This window comes from Filicampus tigris, chromosome 14, assembly GCF_054856515.1.
Source record: "Filicampus tigris isolate MCC_2025a chromosome 14, RoL_Ftig_1.0, whole genome shotgun sequence".
Lineage (NCBI taxonomy): Eukaryota > Metazoa > Chordata > Actinopteri > Syngnathiformes > Syngnathidae > Filicampus > Filicampus tigris.
In genome coordinates this window covers 12196961-12206201 of record NC_141230.1, presented here as the reverse complement: position 1 = coordinate 12206201, position 9241 = coordinate 12196961, and the positions used below count along the sequence as shown (strand labels likewise).

Sequence of the window (9241 nt, the reverse complement as noted above, 5' to 3'; positions counted from 1 at the left end):
ATTAAATGTACATATCCTCGTTCAGATAGTGGTTTGTGTTTTTATAAAATGCATCAGACAGTGATGATGTGCTGGACAATTGAAGGGTTCTGTTGATGGAATTGGTACTAGCCTTCCAGCTGGGACTCATGGAACCACATCGTGACCCTCAACTGAAGAGCCACAAATAATTCAATCCTCTAATATTCCCTTGGTATTTGTTGTGACCACTGAAACATGATAGTGTTCATTTCGCACTCGTGCCCTGAACCCTTAGGTCAGGTGGTAGCAGATCACAGACTCCACGGTGACTCAAAGGTTAAGCTAATCATGCGTGACTTTCCCACACGGGGCAGGCCTGTTCTCCAGAATCTGCAGCAGCCTGTCAGACAGCAGCGTATGCAACCCAACTGCTTCTTTATTTACAGATATGGGCGTTTCGTTGTTGATCTGACTTGCACTTACAGTTGAAAGGTGCACGTAAACTCCCTTTGAATCACTAAGGACATGATGAAACATGTCAGTGGCACCAGCCACGGTGAGCTTGGGTGCTCTGTGTCACTGCTGACTAGCTATCACAATCTTACAAGCCACTTTGATGAGAATCATAAAGCCAATAATGTTCTTTAACCAAGACTTGTTTATAACTACACGTTGATAAAGACTGCCCCCTAACGACCAAAAGATATTATTACAGTTGTTGGCTCCATTGGGATATTTTTCAAATGTTTTTGGCTCTCATAAAGCAGGACACACATATATACGTATACGTATTTTAAGTTTAACCATATTAACCTTTTTTTATGCGGCAGGGGTGTCGCCATCTTTTTAGAGGTGAGGTGGGTGTGGGCAGAGAAATTGTTCAGGAAAGCGGAATTTTATTAGCAATGGTCATCCTCTGCAATTGCTCCTCTCCATAATGCTGAAAAAAATAACCAAACTGCATACATAGCCATAGCCATCAATGGCAGCGTTGAACACACAAATTCAGTTAAACATAATTCTTGTCAGAAAGCTCATTGGACACAAAACAAAAGGCAAGTGCAAAGGTTTTGAAACATTTAAAAAAAATAATAATAATACTGTATTATTTTTAAAAGTCCAGATCCTCTGATTTCAGTCACTCAAATGTGATTTTTTTTTTATGATCTTAGCCCACCATGACCAGGTCATTCTCAAAACTAGTACCAGATCCCAACTTGAAACATATGTACTTTTCAAAATCAGAATAAGTGTATGTGAAGTTAAAGCTCACTCAATTTTAACTTTAATGTAAACGTGTGTTTTTAGCCATCAACATAATAATTAACAAATTCAAACTGCATGAACAAAAACATACGAGTAATAAATCAGACCATTTATTTACTTACTACACATTTAAAACCATTAATTTTATGTATTGCAATTTGGCTTTACGATTCATAGATAAGAAGGAACTTTTTATCCTCATGAGGGTCTTTGGGCAGTATGTGAGGTACACCCTGAACTGGTTGCCAGCCAACTGCAATTTGCAAGCAGCCACAGCTTTATGACTATTAGATAGGAATACACAAGTGCTCTTTATGTTGATGTATGAAAGTTTGAAAAAACATGCAAGTTATGAGCAAGACTGGGTTTGTTTCTGGCATTAAAATACTGTTGTTAGCAAGAAAGCTAACATACTTTAGGTAACAATACTGTAAGTCTTAGCTTCAGAGAGCCATAGTTGAGAAAAGGGAGCCGTAACGATCTTACATATGAATATTTTTACTTTATGATACATTTAAAATACTCCTAACTTTTGATCTGAAAGACCTATTGTAAATAATAATAATAATTAACTGACTCATACATCCAATTACTGTATTGGTATGCGTGTACCCTGCTTCATGAAGAATTTTCCCTTATTTAAGAATCACTCAAACATCTTTTTTGTTTTTAGATTTCTTTTAATTATTGCTTTAAAAATGTGCAGTGCATTTTAACAGTATTTTTTCAGCTTTAGATACATTTGCAGTTGCTTAAAGAGGAAGTTAAGTAAAAAATGTTCTTTACATTAATTTAGTTCTATGCGCCCCCACTTGTCTAAACACGGTATTCTGATTAAAATTGCATTTGTTGAATATGAATTAAGCAGAAAAATACGACCGTTTTTATCCATCTCCGGGGACTGCCATTTTACCTTGGACTGATACTTGCTGTCGACTGAAATGACATCACAGTGACTAAGGGCTCAGTTTACAAACGTCACGTGACCAAACCCAAGATATGCCGTTATCTCCTTGTAATTTGGTGAAATGAATGAAATTTTTTGAAAATAAGATATTTTTCTATTCATATAAATTACGAAAATTACGAAGAAGGTTTGATGGAGGTCAAAATGTGCTGAGATGAACGAGAACAACAAACGATGTAACAGGATCAACCATCCTTGTTGTTTACATGCGCCTCAAACACTTGGAGGTAGCAATTGGGACAATCGGAAAGGGATAAATCCGACTTCCCACCTTCCTCAAATGCAGCATTAGGCATTTTGATGTCATTTTACAAAATGGCAGCCACCTGTGATGGGTAAAAGCCGGTGGATTTTTCTTTTTAATTCAGATTACAGGAATAATATATTTGTCGGAATACAATGTTTAAATTAGGAGGTGTGCATAGTCCATATTATAAAGAAAAATGAATGACTTGACTTCCGCTTTAAAATTCAAGTGTACAGTATCCGATGCAGCCGAGGTGTTAAGTCCTAGCTGGTCTCATTACATGAGACAGAAATCATTTCCATTCATTCCACTTGGCAGGTATTTTGTAGAAAAATAAGACTATTAACAATTTACAATTTGCTTAAAAACATTGGTCTTTGAAACATTGTTTTAATTGTACTTGCATCTAAGCAGCTACAGTATATATCATCAGTCCAATATGACAGTCTGCATTAATGAGAATATTAAAATGTTATATTTATTAATTAAATAACAGTAGCATTTGTGGTTATTTGTGTTATTTGTACATTATTTTTAGACACTCAGTGTATTTGGAGTAGGACATTTGTTTTGATTTTCTGAATTTTACAACTAAAAGTTATGAGCCCTGAGTTTGACTTGTATCTGTGTTCCTGAGGTGTGGTGTGTCAGTCAGAGAATGTTGGGGTTCAGTCTCACTCTGTTCCTCATCAGCGATGGCCTCACCATCTGCACCATCTGACCGCGTTTCAGCCTCAGAGGCGGATTCCCGCTGGTCCTCACCTCCAATCGCCAACGTTCCTTGTGCAATGTCTGAAAGTGGCTCCTGCCCAGCAACTCCTTCTTCTTTTTCTCCTTGTAGCTCTTTCTCCTCCGTAGAGGTAAAGGATGCCTTATCAACTTCGGGTGTGTCAACTTCACTCACGATTTCCCCTGAGGCGTCTCCAGAGGCCTGCTGAGATGACAGATCCTCATTTTCAGTGGTCGTGTTCAGGTCTGAAGAGGTCAAAGGGGAATTAGGTGGATTGGAGGAAGTGGTGACGCCAGTGGCTGCATCAGACTCTAGTCCCTCATCCGCAGTCATCTCCTTGTTAGACCCTAAAACACGCACACACAAAAATAAAAGCCGTCTTAAACAAGGACACAAGCCAGATCATAAAGCAGAAAATGATCGACTTTACCATTTAATGCATCATGCTTTTCTTCGTTGCCATAACCGAGATCGATCCAATCACTTGGAAGCAAAGGGCGCAGCCTCTGATTGGACGGAAGCGTAAGTATTCCGCCCAAGAAGTATGTGGTCTCGTCACCCTCACTGGACCCTGAAACTTGTAAGGACAACATAAACTTAAAGCGGAAGCCAACCGCCCAAAATTCTTTACAAAAATATGTTCTATGCGCCTTCACTAGTCTAAACATGGCATTCTGATTAATATTGCGTTTGTGGAATATGAGTTAAGCAGAAAAATCCACCCATTTTTAGTCATCGGGGGGCAATTTTGTCAATTCTGTCAACTGAAAATGACATCACAGTTGCTCAGGTAACGACCAATCACTGCTCACCTGTTTTGAGTGCCTAACCTGTGTTGTGGGGGGTGTTAATAGTGATCTTTCCTCCCCAATCTGTTTGAAAACCAGTCGGGGCCAACAACCTTACATATTATTTACAATCACAAGTACTTATGAGTGTGGTTGACATCAAATTTAGTTCAGTTCTGTGTTTGAGATGTAAAACAAAATGATAACCTATCAGAATTGACCAGAAGCTTGCACTGTTTCCGGGCAAAAAAATGAGGAGCAATGGGTTGTGTTGAGTGTTTGTGGAATGTGTCTCACAAGTCATTCACGAAAACAAACCACAAAAAAACGTTTGCAAATGCATTGTGGTTACAACTTCAGCCAACAGTTCACCCAGCTTCTTGTGTTTCTTGTACTACCACTCAGGGGCGGAGCCATGGGTGGGCCTTGGTGTGCACAGGCCCACCCAGATTGACAGACTGCCCGCCCATTGAGATTCATGAAAAAACATACTTTGGAAATTTTTGTAAATTATGAAATTATTTTTGAGTTTGTGTTTCATTGTGTTTTCTTATATTATTGACTATTAAGAATGACATAATTGTGGTTGCCTAAGGAAGATCTGAACTTCATATTATTCAGTTTGTCATTTTATTTGAATATACGATGTGTCGGGACAGTAGGATTGCGCTCAGTGAGAGAAATAGTCAGGCCCACGCTGATTTTTCCAGGCCCACCCATTAGCCACGTTCTGGCTCCGCCCCTGCTACTACTCCGCTTTGTATTTTCAATGCTGCTTCTCACAGTTCAGTTTTGGTAGTACGCCCCATCATTGCGAGGCACACGTCACGCAAAAACACAGACAAATGACTTATACGCATATATTTCCCAATTCTCAGCTGTCTCGAATGAAGTCGCTCCCAACCAAAGTAAGTTACCAATAATCTACAAGAGCATTAAACCAAATATGAAGTTATTGCATGCATGTAGTGTCGATGAATCATACCTTCTGTTGCACTCCGTCGTCTTTTAAAAACCCCTTTTTTTGTATTTTCAAAACATGCTGCAAGAACATAGAGAAAAGGATCATTTTTTGTCAGAAAGACACAAAAAACAGCAATGTATGCGCCAAGGTCATACACACAGCCGTTCACAAATAAACTTATAATAAATAAACTGAATACACAAGGATATCAATAGTCATGTTAGTTTTTTCATGGGATAAAAAAAATTGACTATTTCAAGCACTTTCATTATTTAAAGTGGGAGGCAAGTCAAAAATGTTCTTCACAAGAATATGTTGTATGCAGGCCTACTAATCGAAACATAGCATTCCGATTGTATTGTGTTTGTGAAATATGAGTTAAGCAGTCAAATCCACCCATTTTGTGCATCTCGGGGGGCAGCCATTTTGCCACTTGCTGTCGACTAAAGATGACATCACACTTGCTCACGGCTCAGGTAACGACCAATCATGGCTCAGCTTCAGAAAATAGGTCAGCCGTGATTGGTCGTTACCTGTGCCCTGAACAGTTGTGATGTCATTTTCAGTCGACAAGGGACAAAATGGCCGCACCCAGAGATGGCTAAAAAAGGGTGGATTTTGCTGCTTAACTCATATTCCACAAATACAATATTAATCAAAATGCCATGTTTAGATTAGTGAAGGCGCATAGAACATAATATTGCAAATATTTTTGGGGGGTTGACTTCCACTTTAAGTGACTTTCGTGTTTGTATGTCACATTCTGTTTTTTTTTCTACCTGTACCTCGAAGTTTTCTGCGGAATACACAGCCCAACACGATGAGTAAAATGAAGGCGACGGCAAAAATGACAGGAAGGATGATGGCAAGTAGCGCAGCAGATTTTTTGTCTGCACAGAAACACAAACCTCATACAAACATCTAGTTTGTGCATTGTCAAATTAGCACTCAAATATCATTCAACCACCATGTGAATAATTCAATTGCATAATTGATTCAAATTACCCAGGAAGCAGTCCTTGGCAGTAAATGTAGCCGTTTCGTTTGTCAGAGGGTTGCTCACGTCACAACGGTAAACTCGTTCATCATCTTCATCCCTGAGGGTTATTGTTAAATTGGGACCCGGCTGCCTCTTTCCACCGGAGCTCCACTTGAACTCTACTAAACGAGGATGTTTGGAATCTGTTGAGCACACAAGCGTCGCCTGGTTTGCGTCGCCCATTTCACAGGCTATGTTTGGTTTGGATACTTTATCTGGAAACAAATGCATACAACGTAAAGTGAACGAATGCAAAGTAATTCAGAGTGTAGCATGAGTCAAGTTGGTTAGAAGCTAACCAAATGGGCTGCCTCCTATTGATTAGGAATATAATGTGATGTTGAATACATTTTTTAGAATCAGGTAGTGTACTAACTATCCTATCGGATAAAAAACAATTACTGTACTTTTTTCAATGACTATTATCCATATAATAAAGCGATTATTGTTGTTGTTCACTTAGAGAGACTATTTACAATCATAAAATCCAAATGATCATGTGTGAACATTTTATAAGACTTTAGAAGGATTGATTTAAGACATTTACATGCCAGTTAAGATCACATTTTTTGATTCATGGTTTCAATGTCTTTTAAGACTTTTTAAGGATCCACAGGAACACTGTAGCAGCTTGCGTATGAATGTGCTCATCACGTCTATTTTGTTACCGCTCGCTCAATAGAGCACAACTTTTGCAATTTATCTTCATTAGAAAGGGTGAAATGATGCCAAACGTTGGCTATTCTATCTTTTAGACAGTTTTTCCTCCTGGCTCACTGTCATCTGGTCAACTTATTTCCACATAGAGTGGTTCATAACTCTGCAGTACCATTAATCCGCGTGAAAGAATGACCACCACGAAGCTTCAAGGCAGAGACTTTTTTTTGTAATCCAATTGAGTTATTTAACTGATTGTTTCGGTCCTAAAACATACTATTTACTCACCAAGATCAAATGCAAATCAACATTTAGCACTCATTTGTTATAATGTGCATGGGTAGTAAACTGACCTATAACCTCCCATTTATATTTGGAACGATGCACCTGCTTGTATATGTCAACTTCTAGTTCATAGTCTCCTCTGTCTTCATAAGTGGCGCCTTTGATTGTGAGTTCTGCTGAGGCCCAGTCCAGAGTGAGCCTGTTCTCGTATGGAGGGAACACAAACTCCTCCATGCCGTCAAACAAAACCACTTTCTTGCTGTCGTGTGTCCACAGAATTCCATCAGGTTGTCCAAAAATGGACGGCACCAAGTTGATCACTTGACCTTTGAGTGCATAATTTGGAACCTGAGCACAAACTGGGAAAAGAGGGGTGAAATAAATACCGGACAGAAAAATCTCTCATTTTATTCCATTCGCATGTTCGTTCCTGGCATCTTTTCCTTCCTGACCTCTTTCCTTGTTTCCCTCAGTTAGTTTTTATTCTTGAATCTTTACTTTGATCCTTCATTTGGTTTCATCTACTTTTCTGCCATCGAGCTTTGTTCCTACCTTTCCCTCTTTCCTTTCTGGCCTCTTTCCATTTTTCCTCAAAGACCTGATTTTTCCTGGCACCCTTTCCTTCCCAACCACCTTTCTTGCTTCCTTTGCTTAAAACTACTTAAATCAAATTTTTTGCCTTCCTTCATTCCTTTCTTGCTTCCGCCACACCTGTTTTTTATTCATGCTCTTACATCCTATATCACTAAAAACTGAAACTTTTCTGCCTTCCTTTATAGCCTTCTATGAACAAATGCTTATACCGTCTTTCCTTACTTCCTACCTACCTTTCTGCCACCCTTCCACTTGGGCCATTATTTTAAGAGGTTAATTGTACTGTATATTAGTTTGAAAGTGTATACCCACTTTGGCCCATTATTTAAAACCAAGTGCACAATCTTCAGTAGTCATAGCCTTGGCTGTCATAAAGAGTGGTGGTGAACAAGTGTACTATTACTTTGGACCCCTTACGTATTACATATTAATGAAGGCTGGCAACGTTTTGCAAACACCTTACAGTAAAAACACGTATCTGTACACTCAACAACAGTTGGAGACACTAAATAACTAATTTGGTAATAACGTGTTAATTTTCCAACTCGATTGTCATAAATCACGACGAAACTTACCTAAACTGTAGGCACTCATGAAATAAACCAGGAGGCGTTGGCGGGCCATGAGTAAACTGACGATGAACTTTCACCGTTCCCACTTGAGCTAGACTATTCCATTGTAATTCGATGGTTTTTTTTTTTACTTTATTGGAGCGAACAAAACTCCTAAGCTTGACTTCATAAGAGTTAGGTGTAAAATGTTGTTGTTTTTTCCTTTCCAGCCCAGGTAATGCGACACCTGCCTTTCAGGCGCAGTCCAGTTTCACAATAAGAGCAACGATGAGAGAGTTAACGACACAAAAAGGTGAAAAAGCCATACATACTACACAGGTTAGCTAAATATATCGATATTGAAATACTTGCTAATGCATGTTTAATCGACTCCACGCAAGAGGTTTGTGTTTTAACGTTGACAGATATCGGTGTTAGTTTGAAGAGTCAGTCAGGATGCTGACGTCATACTGCATGTGAGATAGTGTTGGTAAATTTAATTGTAAAAAGCAACTAAAACAAGAGATGGCTGGCAGAAATTGCTTTATTTACATTTATATTGTTGTCTTTACTTAGTGATAGAATTGATCTTATTTAAAGCCAATTATTTAAAGGTACATATATACTGTACATGTTAGGCGTGTGTTTATGCCAAGAAACTGATAAACACTGCTCCCTACTGACAAAAGGATATTATTATAGTTTGGTCCTTTTCTGTAAACGCAAGTTAAGTTAAAGTTAATTAAGTTAAAGCGAAAATAAAGTAAAACTACTGTACTCACCATTTGAAAGTGACAGGCAGACATTTTGCGCAATTGTCAATGTATTTTTCCTGACAATTCAGTTGAGAAGAATTGTGTTTCTGGTGCAGTCAAGGTTGTAACTTGTTTATAATAGCATATTGGATGGATTTTATGAACAACAACAAAAAAGATATGTCTGCATCAGTGTTACCTGCAGGGTGGCGAGGAGGTTCACTTGTGAGGGTGTTTAAATTTTTCAATCAACGAGCCAAACCAATGGAGAAAAACTGTAACTGGATGTGTCCAAAAGTGTTGGGCAAGTTACTTCCAAAATGGAATATTACACGTCTAATTACTTGCATTTGAAAGTATACCTTTGTTTAAACTATCACTGTCTGTATAGGATAATAGCTTACCTTTTACGGTAGTTCACAGTTGATTGTAATTCC

The 9241-nt window shown here is 38.5% G+C and overlaps 1 protein-coding gene across 5 annotated transcripts; it reads right to left on the bottom strand.

The window, feature by feature from the left end:
- Nucleotides 1-419: 419 nt before the first annotated feature.
- Nucleotides 420-9195, bottom strand: LOC147136386 (uncharacterized). 5 transcript variants are annotated; one of them, XM_086051294.1, is made up of 7 exons: nucleotides 8074-9195; nucleotides 6973-7263; nucleotides 5929-6105; nucleotides 5703-5813; nucleotides 4945-5001; nucleotides 3602-3748; nucleotides 420-3518 (listed from the first exon to the last, which is right to left on the bottom strand). In XM_086051294.1, exons 1-7 carry the CDS (start codon nucleotides 8120-8122, stop codon nucleotides 3040-3042), a joined length of 1311 nt encoding a protein of 436 aa, XP_085907420.1. In that variant the 5' UTR covers nucleotides 8123-9195; the 3' UTR covers nucleotides 420-3039. The 5 variants fall into 5 exon arrangements, with proteins under 5 accessions (XP_085907420.1, XP_085907418.1, XP_085907419.1 ...); XM_086051292.1 differs by having other exon boundaries at nucleotides 421-3518; nucleotides 3602-3742; nucleotides 5929-6177; XM_086051293.1 differs by having other exon boundaries at nucleotides 421-3518; nucleotides 3602-3742; nucleotides 5709-5813; nucleotides 5929-6177.
- Nucleotides 9196-9241: the final 46 nt, after the last annotated feature.

Bases quoted from the DNA above. Each gene is read 5' to 3' on its own strand.
- LOC147136386 (XM_086051290.1), bottom strand. From the start codon at position 8,122: ATGGCCCGCCAACGCCTCCTGGTTTATTTCATGAGTGCCTACAGTTTA. The intron at 5,814-5,928 runs GTAATTTGAATC...GTTTCTGTGCAG, and splicing joins TGCCAAGGACTGCTTCCTGG to ACAAAAAATCTGCTGCGCTA. The intron at 3,749-4,944 runs GTATGATTCATC...TGTCCTTACAAG, and splicing joins ACGACGGAGTGCAACAGAAG to TTTCAGGGTCCAGTGAGGGT.